Source organism: Colobus angolensis, unplaced genomic scaffold (genome assembly GCF_000951035.1).
Source record: "Colobus angolensis palliatus isolate OR3802 unplaced genomic scaffold, Cang.pa_1.0 Scaffold194, whole genome shotgun sequence".
Lineage (NCBI taxonomy): Eukaryota > Metazoa > Chordata > Mammalia > Primates > Cercopithecidae > Colobus > Colobus angolensis.
The window spans coordinates 3,056,120-3,070,227 of record NW_012115088.1 but is presented as its reverse complement, the minus strand read 5'-3'; the positions used below and the strand labels follow the sequence as shown (position 1 = coordinate 3,070,227).

The window sequence follows — 14,108 nt, the reverse complement described above, 5'->3', positions numbered from 1 at the left end:
TTTGAGATGGAGTCTCACTCTGTTACCCAGGCTGGAGTGCAGTGGTGTGATCTCGGCTCACTGCAACTTCCGCCTCCCACGTTCAAGGGGTTCTCCTGCCTCAGTCTCCCGAGTATCTGGGATTACAAGTGCCTGCCACTATGCCCGAAAATTTTGTATTTTTAGTAGACACAGGGTTTCACCATGTTGGCCAAGCTGGTCTCAAACACCTGACCTCAAGTGATCCACCTCCTCGGCCTCCCAAAGTGCTGGGATTATAGGCGTGAGCCACTGTGCCCAGCCTAAAAGTCTATATTTTTTAGTTATGGAAAAATCATAACATAAAATTCACCATCTTAACCATTTTTAGTGTACAGTTCAACTATGTTAAGTTTATTTACATTGTTGTGCAGCCAATCTCTGTGCAAACCAATGTTGGGTAGACATCTTTCATCTTGCAAAATGAAACTCTACACTCATTAAACAATAACTTCCCATTTCCCCCTCCCCTCAGCTCATGACAACCACTGTTACACTGTTTCTGTAATTCGGATTACTCTAAATACTTCATATAAGTAGAATCATGCAGATGATCATCTGGTAGACACCAGAGAGTCAAGAAAAAAATTTCAACAAGATTTTGCTTTAGGGAGAATCTTCTTGTGGCATGTCTTAGGTAGTATTCCCTAGAATGAGATGCTGAGAAAGTGATTTATTGAGGAGTTCTCTCAAGTGAAACCTATAAAAGAATGAGGGAACCAGGAGAAGACAAGGAAAGAAGCGCATAAACACCCAACACTCATAGCAGCTGAAGGATAGGTCACACAGCCCTAGTGGAGGGAAACTGGGCAGGCACCAATTTGTCTTTTTGTAACTGGCTTATTTCAATTAGCATAAGGTCCTCGAGGTTCAGCCATGTTGTAGCATGGGACACTATTTCCTTCTTTCTGAAGGCTGAACACTATTCCATTGTATATATATACTGCATTTTGTTTATCCATTCATCTGTCAGTGAACACTTGGTTGCTTTCACCTCTTGGCCATTGTGAATAATGCTGCTATGAACATGGGTGTCCAATTATTTCCTATAGATCTTACTTCTAATTCTTTTGGATATATACTTAGAAGTGTGATTGCTTCATAATATGGTATCTTAGTTCATTCCTGCTGCTATAACAAAATAACTTGAACTAGGTCATGTATAATACACAAATTTATTTTTTACAATTTTGGAAACTGGGAAGTCCAGATCAAGGTGCTAGCAGATTCAGTGTCTGAATCTGAAGGTAAGAGCATGCCGTTTACCTCTGAGTTGAGCCATCTTGCTGCATGCTCACATGGTGGAGAGGAAGCAGAAGAACCAAACAGGCTTCCTCAAGCCCTTTCATAAGGGCACTAATCTCATTTATGAGGGTGGATCCCTCATGGCCTAACTGCCTCCTAAAGACCTTGCTTCTTAATACTTCTGCATTGGGGATTACATATCAATATGAATTTTGGAAAGATACAAACATGCAAACCATAACAGATGGTATTTTTATTTTTAACTTTTTAAGGAACTGCTACACTATTTTCTGTTACGGCTACACCATTTTACATTCCCACAAACAGTGCACACAGTCCCACTCTCTCCATATCCTCACCAACACTTGCTATTTTTTCATTTTGTTTGTTGTTTGTTTTCTGATAGTGGCCATCCTAATGGGTCTCAGAGGGTATCTCATCTCGTTTTTTTCCCTCTGGTGATTAGTGATATGGAGCATCTTTTCAGATGCCTGTTGGTCACTTGTATATCATCTTTGGAGAAATGTCTATTCAAACCCTTTGCCCATTTTTTAATTGAGTAATTAGTTTTTGTTGTTGAGTTATAGGAGTTATTTATATATTCTGGATATTAACTTCTTATCAGATGTGTAATTTATGAGTGTTGGGTCCTTTGATGCATAGAAGTGTAATGATATTTTGAGGGTATCAATGCCTACATTATACAGCGTCTTTTTCAGCAGGAGGTTATAGTGATCCTCTGTTCTCTTCCCTTTGAAATGTTTTCCCATATACTTCTCAGAAATATTTTATATTGTGGATATTTTAGTTTAAATTACTTTCCATGATAAATTAATGTTAGTTTTAATAGTTACTAAAACCATCTGCAATTTACAGAGAAGGTAACTAAATTTCAGCATCTGGAAGTAACTTCATGAAGGCCATGTAGTTAGTAAATGGCAGGTGCCAAGATTCAATCCAGCCTTTCTGTGGATTTTTTCAGAATACTAGGCTACTTCTTCAAGCAGTGAACACAAAGTGTGTCATTTGTGATGCAGTCACTGTGCTTGCTAAAGGATCCTGGCAGGTGAGCTCACTTTCTGCAGGGCTGACTAGGGAGGCTGGAACTTGAAGGAGGGATCACAGTCAGCGAAAGAAAAGGGAATGACATGAACAAAAATGTGAAAATAAACAAAAGTATGACCTAGAAGTACTGTCTTCTGGCTACTTTACCCTATTTCTTGTTAAGTACAATACAATTTGGATAGAAAAAAGAAGGAAATCAATCATAAGAGATAGATGAGAGCCACGACATGGAGACTGTTAATTCTAGTCTTAGAAATTTGGACTTGAGTCTGGCATGGTGGGTCATGCACAAAATCCCTGCTCCTTGGGAGGCTGAGAAGAAAGGATTGCTTAAGGCCAGGAGTTTGAGACTAGCCTGAGCAACATAGGAAGACCCTGTCTCTAAAAAAATTAAAAAATCAGCCGTGCATGGTGGCACACGTTCGTAGTCCCAGCTACTCAAGAGGCTGAGGTGGGAGGGTCATTTGAGCCCAGGATATCAAGATTGCAGTGAGCTATGATCACAGCACTGCATACCAGCCTAGGTGACAAAGTAAGATCCTGTCTCCATTAAAAATAAAATAAATAAAAGAAAAATGGCTAAAAAAGTAATTTTTGTTTAATTTGGTAGATACCAGAGAGTCAATAAAAAAATTTCAACAAGATTTTGCTTTAGGAAGAATCTTCTTGTGGCATGTCTTAGGTAGTTTTCCCTAGAATGAGACGCTGAGAAAGTGAGTTCTTGAGTTCTCTCAAGTGAAACCTATAAAAGAATGAGGCAACCAGGAGAAGACAAGAAAAGAAGCGCATAAACACCCAACACTCAGCAACTGAAGGATAGGTCACACTGCCCTAGTGGAGGGAAACTGGGCAGGTACCAATCATGTCTACTATGTGGCATTTTGAAAGATGAATTGGAATCATGGGAGCTTGAAGAACCACATACAGATATAAAAGGTACTATGATTTGAACTTGGATAGTGGCTGTGTGGGCAGAATGATGACTTCCCAGAGATGTTCATGTCCTAATACCCGAAACCTGTGAATATGTTCCATTACGAATGAATGAATATTTACATTTCTATGTGTAATTAGTTACATAATTACATTTGCATAAATATGCAAAGGGACTTTGCATGATTAAGATAAAAAATCTTGAGATAGAGAGATTATCTGCATTAGCCAGGTGGCCTCAACCTAACATGATTCCATAAATAGGGAGAGTTGTTCCTGGCTGAAGTTAGAGACAGAAAGATGTTGCTGGTTTTGCAGGCATAACAAGGGGGCCACACACTAGAGGAATATAGGCAGCCCTAGAAGCTGGAAAAGATGAGGAAACAGATTTCTCCTGGAATGGAAAGAAGGCAGCCCTGATTGCACCTTGACTTTGTTTAGCTCAGGGAAACTCATGTTCAACTTTGAAACTACAGAGCTGTAAGATAATAAATTTGTGTTGTTTTAAGGTGTCACAGCAGTAATAGAAAGCCAATACAGTAGTCATACAAGAGAAAGAAAAAGGTTAATGACTAAGGAATTGGTTAAGAGTTCCCACAACTTAAAAAAAAAAAAAAACTTTAAAAAAAAGTTAACCTCTGTTTCGTTTTATTTCTTTATTTTAAATAGATAGTGATTCTTATTACCTTTCTCAGAGTTCACAAAGTAACGTAAAAGGCCATGAAAAAATGATTTCAATGAAATTATAACTGAATTAGAAAATGATGGTTAATAAATTCCATATTTTATAAAGGTTAAGAAAAACATATATTTAGTGAATCCCCAAAATTGTTAAGAGTAAAAAGAAGAACCTGTATTTACTACTACATTAAAGACATATGTACCAGGTGAATACTAACTGCAAACCATTCCGATTGGCTGTTTTTCAGTGGCTGTCTCCCTGAGATTCATTTTCTTATTCAGGAAAATTCAGGACTGTGAGCTTCATGGTCACCAGAGGGTGCTATGGGACAGGCTCTCCCACTCCTCCAAGGGTGATTGCCAGACAGGCAAAGAATGGTCGCAATGGCTCTGGAAGCCTGTGACTCCTTTCTCTTATCTGGCATTCTACAAAAATCAGATATGAAAGTGGGGTCGATTTTTTTTTTTTTTGCACTGAAATTTTTTTTTTAAATGGAAAGTTATTTATGACAAACTTTTGGCATCTTCCTCAATAAAAATTAAAAATAATAAATGTGCAATAAAATTTAGTAGTTTCCACAAAGTCTTCAAAAAATAGGACTATTAGGTAAGTAAATGAAAATCGGCAGTGTGATACAATTTAGTTAAATGGATATTCCCCTCAGCTAGTGCTGGGAAGAGAGAGGGTGTGAGGGAGAAGGCTATGTCCTGAGGCTGACACTTAACTGAGTGTCAGGGCATCCATAATTTATCCTGTGAGGGTTATATCTGTTTCAGTTCCAAGAACAGTTAAAATTCTTTAGCTCATCAACAAAGGTGTGGACACCAAAGCCGCTGCAAGTTAGAGCTCAGAAAAAAAAAGAGAAGGACAAGAGCCAAGCACAGTAACAACCCCATACAAGCTAATTTATGACTCAGGCAGCCAAGGTTTTGCAGAATATATTACAAGGAGCAAATGAACCTAGAAATGGTGATGGTTATATCTTTGTACTTAAAATGAACATAGATCATAACGGCAAGAGGAGGAATTACTACATTTCTGCAAACTGTAAGGAAACTCATGGCATAAGAAGGAGACCAGCTGGGGTGAGACAATGACAGGCACACAGAGGGGGTCTAGAAAAGCAGAACAAGGCTGGGAAGCCATGCCTACCACTTATACACTTGCCACTGAGTATAGTCAACATGGAGTTCTGCCTGGAGTCGGTACAGATGACGATGAAACTAATTCTAAAATATTATGATGGTTTGTTTATTAAAGGAAATAGATATTTAAGAATATATTCATCAATTATGCTTTTTTAGTGAGTCAGAAATACATTCTTCTGGTACAAAATCCAAAAGGTGTTGTATTATATTTGGAGTAGAATAATAGCTTTATGATTTTTATAAAAATAATACAATTATTACATAGTAGCTTACTGTTTTAAAATGTCAGGATTTATATGATGTCATTTTTTGTAGAGGTTGAGCATCCCTAATTTCAAAATCTGAAATGCTCCAAAAGCTGAAAGTTTTTGAGCATTGACATGATGTCACAAGTAGAGCATTTTATACTTGACCTCAGGTGATGAGTCACAGTGAAAACCCAGTCAAGACTTTGTTTCATGCACAAAGTTACTAAGAATATTGCATAAAATTACCTCCAGGTGATGTGTATAAGATGTATATGAAACATAAATGAATTTTGTTTTAGACTTTGGTCCCAGCCCCATGATATCTCTTTATATATATATGAGTGCTCCAAAATCCAAAAAGCCACCTGAAAGTCAAAACACTTCTTGCCCCAAGTATTTTGGATAAGGTGTATGCAATCTGTACAATACTTTCTATCATATATTATGTTTATACCTAGTCTCCAAGCCAAATTTCAATATATTTTCTGTCTCAAAAGATATCTAGAGCAGTGTTCACCAAATATTGATGATGGCTATTTCTACATGCTTCTCTCTTTCCAGCTACACATCTAATGTTAGAGATTTGTTCAGCCAAAACAACATATCACAACAGATTGAATGCAGAAGCAGATATGAAAATGTAGCAGTTTTTAATTAAGCCATATATTAAAGAGATTTTCAAAATGTAAACAATGCAACTTTCTTACTAACATCTTGTTTTAGAATATAGAAGTATTTTTCCTAAAAATGTTATTTGTGTTAGGGTAATGGTTTAATCACTGCTATTTTAAAAAAACACGTAAATTTGTTATTAGTTTAAATTTTTAACATTTAGATATCTAATATCAATATATTATCAACACAAGAATCTAATATTGTTAGATATAATCCATATAAATCAAGGCTTTTTGGGGTCCTCTCTAATTTTTAACAATGTAAAGGGTTTTTGAGACTAAAAAAATGAGAATATGAATAGTTATAAATCAAATCTCTCTCATAAGCAACAACTCATATAAACATGTTTAATAGGTAACTCAAAATAAACAATCTAAGTGAGAACTCTTGATGTTATCCAAATCTGACAAATTTGATTTTTTCCTAGTTTTTCTAATTGTAGTAAGTGGTACCACAATTGACCTAGTTGCTCATCTCCCAAACCTAGCAGTCCATCATTGACTGGTTTGTCCCGCAATTTCCCAAATCCAATCTATTAGCAAGTTCCAGTGACACAACTGTAGAAATACATTCCTAATCACAGCACTTCTCATCACCATCACAGTACTACCCCACTTCAAAGCACCATCATAGCCTCTTGGCATCTTGGAAAATTAAAATAAACAAACAAAAAGCTTTATTGGTAAGGTTTCCAAAGAGGAGCTATCAAAAAATACAATGTTTTCCATATCATTATCATTTAGGTACAAGTGGAATAAAATAATTTACATAATATAGTGTTATGAGTTTTTATTTTGCAATATAGTGATTCAGTGATTATAGTGATTCCATTTTCTCTAACCAAATTCTAAAGGCCTTGACTCAAAAGAGTAGGTGATATATATTTAATGGAATAGCTTTCATAAAACAGTATGTATTTAACTTTCAAAGTTTTAAAATGTTAGCACCAAATAAATTATACTTGAATATTTTATATGTTTCAGAAAATTTAATTATATTGAGATAGCGGAATAAAAGGTAAGTTCTACATTTTCTTTTCACCAGATGTATAGTTCAACTTACCTTATCGAGTTCATCTGAAATTGCAATACCTGGGATTTAAAAGAGATTTATAAAAAAAGTTTTAGAAGCAATCTTTAGTAACCTAATGTTCAAAACAAACTTTCTATTTGTAAAAGTAGTACATTTCCTATTCTACTTTTTTCTTTTTATTAGTGCTTCAAAATAATGTGGCACATCCTTTTTATCAATGAAAATAAATTAGTAATTTAAGTCAACTATAACAGCTATGAACTTCTGAAGCAATGCAAATGATGCAACAAAAACAAAGCAGTGCCATATTCCTTGTAGGTTGTTAAAGGCAGAACAAACATGCAAATATGATTGTAGAGACATCATTTTTAGGTTATGATGACAATAAAGTATAATTTAGCCTGTTACTATTTTGCTCCTTGTTAAGAATTTACTCTCCCAGAATAATTAGATATTAAGGCAGAATGGTGGTCCAAGATGATTTATTCTAATGTCTTTATTTTGTGGATGAGGAAATAGATGAGAAAGTTTAAGGAATTTTCCCAGTCCCTCAGATTGACAGCTCCTTGAGCCAATGCATAAATGATTCCTCCTCACAAGTTTCTTCCCCACCATCCACATATTTCTCACTGCACATCAGTCTAATTTCTGTCTTTATCCTTTCTCCAAAATTATTCTAAGTCAGCAATGTAAAAAGTTTAGTCCTTAATTTCTCTGTGATGATACACTATCAATTCCTCTTTATTGAAATGCTATCCTCTCTTTTCTGTGCTCCTTTGTCTCCTTCACAGGAATCCTCTTTTTTGCAGGGATAGGGGTCCTTTCCTGAAATGGCAAGGGCTCTTTGCTGAGCCGTCTTTTCTTCTCATTTGTTATACTGCTCTTGATAATCTACCCCATACCTTTGGTATTTTTATTTCTCTATGTGGCACATCTTTACTGCCAGCACAGACTTCCTTCCTGAGCTAATTGTTGAATTCTTGTGGGCATTCCATTCTCAACTTGTCAGACTGAAGACATCATCCTCCCAATTCACTCTCCATTTTATTCTTTTGAACAATGGGGCTGAACTTCAGCACTGTGGCAGGGCACTGGAGCAGCTCTCAGATTCAGGGCACAGATCAAAGGGAGGTTGTTGTCAAACCCCAGCAGGGAATGAGCCAAGAGATAAGGAATGGTCTAAAGTTTGAAGCCCAGGAGAACTTGGAGAAAATAAGAATAGGAATTGAGGCTGAAGTTCAGCAGACTACAAAGCACAAGAAAGAATGAGCTGGGTTGGAAAAGAGAACCTAAAAACAGCCTCAGGATAATGAATCTGAGTAAAAAGAGCATGTTACAGGGTTCAGATCCCCTGCCTGCCCCAGGGATAGATGTAGAGGGTGTAAATGATATTTTATTAGTTCTTATATCATCTCCTACACCACTAACCTAATGAATCAATTATACACAAAGCCAAAAAAGTACACACAACTTCATCTCAGTGAATGGCACCATTGTAGATACCCTAGTAGACAACACTAGAAACACAGGTACATTTGGGGCTTATTCTTCAATATTCTATAAAATTCTTTTTTTTTTTTTTTGGTAGAAGTCTTTGGTAACTAAGAATTTTTATGCATCACACATTAAAAGAGAGTCTAACTACCACTTCAGGGATTTTGGGTGACCAAAGCTTAACAATTATTCAAGGACTTGCTGTATTATGAAGGTAGTGCCTTCAAACGGTTAAAGGAGAAAAAGCTTTAAGGAGGGCTAGCACTGGAGCTGGGCTGTATCACTGCTGAGTGAACCGTGATGAAGAGCTCAGATATGATGGCACCACAGTCAACGGGAAGATGTGAGACTAAGAGATCTCAGAGGGCAATTACAAACATTTGTGAAGACCTAACATAAATCATTTGTGAAATGTTTGGGCTTAAAAAATATAGAGAATTACAAATGGTCATTTAGAATAACTCAGATTTTAAGAAAAGATAGGACATTTATGGGATACTAAATGGCTTATGTCACAGTCTATAGATTTAAAATACATTATTACAATTTATAAAAATCCAAACATGTCTTTTAAATGCTTATATTTACATGTAATATAATTCTATAAAAATGTTCTTTTCCAATATGAATTCAAGATTAAGACTGAATATCTTAAATATAAAATTTTAAAGGGCTTAGTCTATTTTAAAAGAGAGAGCATAGATAATATGAAACAAAATTCTCTTTCTCACCCAAAGTCATAAAGCTTGGATATCTGGAATTAAATAATCCATAATTCAGTTATTTGGGATTTTTAGAACTCTCTTAATCTCTTGATTTATTTTTATTTTTATTTTTTTTTTATTTATATATTTTTGTGAGACAGAGTCTTGCCTGTTTTCCAGGCTGGAGTGCAATGGCTGGATCTCAGCTCACTGCAACCCCCACCTCCCGGGTTCAAACGATTCTCTTGCCTCAGCCTCCCAAGTAGCTGGGATTACAGGGGCCTGCCACTATGCCCAACCAGCTTTTGTAGTTTTAGTAGAGATGGGGTTTCATAACGTTGGCCAGGCTGGTCTCAAACTCCTGACTTCGTGATCCGCCCGCCTCAGCCTCCCAAAGTGCTGTAATTACAGGGGTGAATCACCACACCCAGACCAATCTCTTGATTTTTTTAACTTCCTGCATCATGCTCTCAGGCCTGCAAAAAGAGTTTTCTCATTTAACTTTTAGAAAGCTACCAGTTGATCTTTAAGTTTCTTTTATGCCTCATATTTATGAACCCATTATTCATAAAGATAGCAGCAATATATCACTTTTCCAGAAAGAAGCAAGAACTGGCAAGTAAGTAAAAAAGCCCTGTGAATAGTCAAAATGTGTGTCACACAGAACTTGCACATTACTCATGGGCTACCTCCTCTCAACTTTAGCAAACATATGAGCTGTTTTTCAGGGCTGGAAAATTTTAGCAGTTGAAAATGGAGATGAAGAGAAACATTGCTTTGAAGATATATTTCAGTACTAAGTAATGGACCCCAGAATAAAACTCAAACTAGCTAAATGGAAAACTCAGTTTGAAGAAGGAATTTTACCTTTAATTATGCCAACTCTTTGGTCTGACCATATTTTGTTCAAATTCTTATTATCATATTTTCTTAAAATGTACGTATTTTGATGACTTTGCCTGATAAATTATCCAAATAAATCTTCACTCTATTATCAGTAATTCTTTCAGCTTTCTATTATCAATGTCAAGTTGCCTAGGACATTTTTTTTACTTCTTATTTCATTTTTAATCAAAGCTTAAACAGATTAAAAGCAGTTGAAAGAATTTTAATGAAATGCTTCACAGAGGCATGAAGCTCTAATGGGAACCATTTATACTGAGTAGCTAGGATATTTCTCCCAGTGTCTAGCAGAACATCCACAGCTATTCCCTGAGAAGATATTAACAACTTTTAGGCATTTTATTAACTTTTAAAATGTATTATATTTTAAAATGAGATTCTTTTTTAAGTTTATGAAGACTGGGGATCTTCAGAAAACAGTAAACATGCAAAAGAAAACGAATTGGGTTGCTAAGATATGTTGTAAGAAAGAAAAGCCCAGGATTTGAGGGTGGGACTCTTAATGAAAATGGAATATATGGTCCTTGTAAAAGTCAAACTAGAGCTTAAAGGAAACACCCTATCAGGGTGATATGGTTTGGATTTCTGTCCCTGCCCAAATCTCATGTTGAATTGTAATCCCCAGTGTTAGAGGTGGGGGCTGGTGGGAGGTGACTGGATCACAGGGGTGTATTTCTCATGAATGGTTTACCACCATGTCCTTGTTGCCACTCTCATGATAGTGAGTTCTCAAATGATGTGGTCCTTTGAAAATGTATAGAAAATGTATAGCACCTTCCCTAACCTTGCTCTTGCTTTTGCTTTCGCCATTTGATTGCGAAATCCTGCTTGGCCTTGTGTCATGATCGTAAGCCCCCAGAGGCCTCCCCAAAGGCAGATGCCAGTGTTATGCTTCCTGTAGAGCCTGCAAAACCATAAGCCAATTAAACCTGCTTTCTTATAAATTACTCAGACTCAGGTATTTATTTACAGCAATGCAAGAACGGCCTAATACACAAAGTAACCGTTGCTTAGGGTAGCAATGATGTCCAAATGTAGGAGTGAGCTGCCTGGCAGAGAAGGGGAAAATTAGTTCTTTGAGAAACTGAGCTTCTCTTCTGGATAAAGAAGCAGTGGCTCCCACAGGCATGTCAGAGGTAGACATGAATCAGGTAGAATTTCCTGATTCACCATGGAGCAAACCTATCTAGATGGCCTCCATTTGTGTCATTTAGTTTATGGGCCTTTCCATTTATTCTCAACTCCAAAGAGGTCTCACTGTGCGCAGGCTAAAGCAACTCCATCTTTGATGCTAATCCGCCATGTTGACTTCTGATCAACCCAGTTCTGGGAATGCCTCTAAGATTTCCCATTTATCTATTATTCCTTGTTTAAGAGCAGGTACTTACCATAAATCCTGCCATTAGGTCAAAACAGCCTTGATGCTATTGTGCTTCAGTTGTCCTACATATCCCTTCTAAATCACGTATGCCCTTTCCCTATGGTATATAAGTCCTGGGTCTGGAAGATAATGGTGCAGGGACTCACCTTGTCTTGCATCCTCCCCAGACATCATTCTGTTCATTAGTCCCTATTAAATGTTTCTTTCTAAATTCAACTTGCAGCCTCTTTCTTCAGCTTTTCAGCTTTCTCAGACTTTTGGGGGTATATTTGCATAGACCAGCACAGTACAAAACACATTAGTATCAGAAACTTATTTCAAAACACAGTTTTCATATTCTCATGTTTGAGTTGCCTTCTATAAGGGAAATAAAAGCTATCAGTTTCTTCAAGACTTCCATCTTTCTAGGCATCTGCTCAGCCACAGAGTTAGAATTAGGTTGTAGTTATAGGAAATGGAAGTAGCAACTTTTCAAAATTCTCTACACCTTAGTGTAATTCATTTCACAGAAGTAGGTTCAAAAATTCATATAGTATAAAATGGTACTATTTCTCTAAAATCTACTTCCCTATTGGAAAAAAAGGCCAATTGTATTATAATGTAGAAAATTAGACTCCCCAATTCTTTCTTTTTTAAAGCCTTTTTTCAACTGTGAAATAAAATTAAAATACAAAAATAGAGCATATAGCTTGGAAATATCAGTTTTATGCTATAGCTGGCCCATACTGGCTTGTGAAAACCAATTCCCTATATTCCTTCCAACAACTCATTCAGTAATGTCACACAGATAGCTTGAAATTAGCCATAGTGGGAATATTTACATCATGGAAATCGACAAATGCTGAAAATCAGGGATTATTTTCAGAGTTAGCTTACTGGCATGCCACTGAGTATAAAGAGTAATGTTAAAGCAAATACCTGTATAAGTAGAAGCTTTATCAGTAAATGGGTGATCAACAACCTCTGGCAATTAGTCAATCAAAACACCCTTTAGACTGGGCACAGCAGCTCATACCTGTAATCTTAACACTTCGGGAAGCTGAGGTGGGAGGATATCTTTAACTCAGGAGTTCAAAACCAGCCTGGGCAACATAGTGAGACCTTATCTCTACTTATATTTTAAAATACATTTTTTTAAAAACACCCTTTATACAGACTGCTAATTACTTGTAAAGAGGATTTCTGCTAGAAATTGAGGAATTTTATCCTCAATTAGTGTATTAGTTTGTTTTCACATGGCTGATAAAGACATACCTGAAACTGGGAACAAAAAGAGGTTTAACTGGACTTACAGTTCCAAATGACTGGGGAGGCCCCAGAATCATGATGGGAGACAAAAGGCACTTCTTAGATGGCAAAGGCAAGAGGAAATGAGAAAGAAGCAAAAACGGAAACCCCTGATAAACCGATTAGATCTCATGAGACTTATTCACTAGCATGAGAATAGCACAGGCAAATTTGGTCCCCATGATTCAATTATCTCCCCCTGGGTCCCTCCCACAACACGTGGGAATTCTGGAAGATACAATTCAAGTTGAGATTTGGGTGGGGACACAGCCAATCCATATCATTCCACCCCAGCCCCTCCAAATCTCATGTCCTCACATTTCAAAACCAATCATGCCTTCCCAACAGTCCCCCAAAATCTTAACTCATTTCAGCATTAACCCAAAAGTCCACAGTCCAAAATCTTATCTGAAACAAGGCAAGTCCCTTCTACATATGAGCCAGTAAAATCAAAAGCAAGCTAGTTACTTCCTAGATGCAATGGGGGTAACAGGTATTGGGGTATAGGTATTGGTTAAATACAGTCATTCCAAAAGGGAGAGATTGGCCAAAACAAAGGGCTTACAGAGTCCATGCAAGTCTAAAATCCAGTAGGGTAGTCAAATTTTAAAGCTCCAAAATGATCTCCTTTAACTCCAGGTCTCATATCGAGTCCACGCTGATGCAAGAAGTGGGCGCACACAGTCTTAGACAGCTCCGCCCCTGTGGCTTTGCAGGGTACGCCTCCCTCCTGACTGCTTTCATGGACAGGCTTTGAGTGTCTGTAGCTTTTCCAGGCGCACGGTGCAAGCTTTTGGTGGATCTACAATTTTGGGGTCTGGAGGATGGTGGCCCTCTTCCCACAGCTCCACTAGGTGGTGCCCCAGTAGGGACTCAGTGTAGGGGCTCCAACCCCACATTTCCCTTCCACACTGCCCTAGCAGAGGTTCTCCATGAGGGTCCCACCACTGAAGCAATGTTTGCCTGGGCATCCAGGCATTTCCATGCATCTTCTAAAATCTAGGAAGACATTCCCAAACCTCAGTTCTTGACTTTTGTGCACTCGCAGGCTCAACACCACATGAAAGCTGCCGAGGCTTGGGGCTTACATCCTCTGAAGCCAAAGCCCACATTGTACGTTGGCCCCTTTCAGCTACGGCTGGGACACAGGGCTCCTCATGCACACAACACAGGGACCCTGGATCTGGCCCACGAAATTACATTTTCCTCTTGGGCCTCTGGGCCTGTGATGGGAGGGGCTGTCATGAAAGTCTCTGACATAACCTGGAGACATTTTGCCCTGTGGTCTTGGGG

The 14,108-nt window shown here is 37.6% G+C and overlaps 1 protein-coding gene across 1 annotated transcript in view; it reads right to left on the bottom strand.

Moving 5' to 3' along the window:
* The window catches only part of LOC105510919 (chromosome unknown open reading frame, human C8orf34), a 500,972-nt gene that overhangs the window by 336,506 nt on the left and 150,358 nt on the right, over nucleotides 1–14,108 (bottom strand). The window contains exon 6 of the mRNA XM_011940919.1: nucleotides 7,077–7,105. Within this exon, the coding sequence (XP_011796309.1) occupies nucleotides 7,077–7,105 (29 nt within the window). The remainder of the gene's footprint in view (nucleotides 1–7,076; nucleotides 7,106–14,108) is intronic.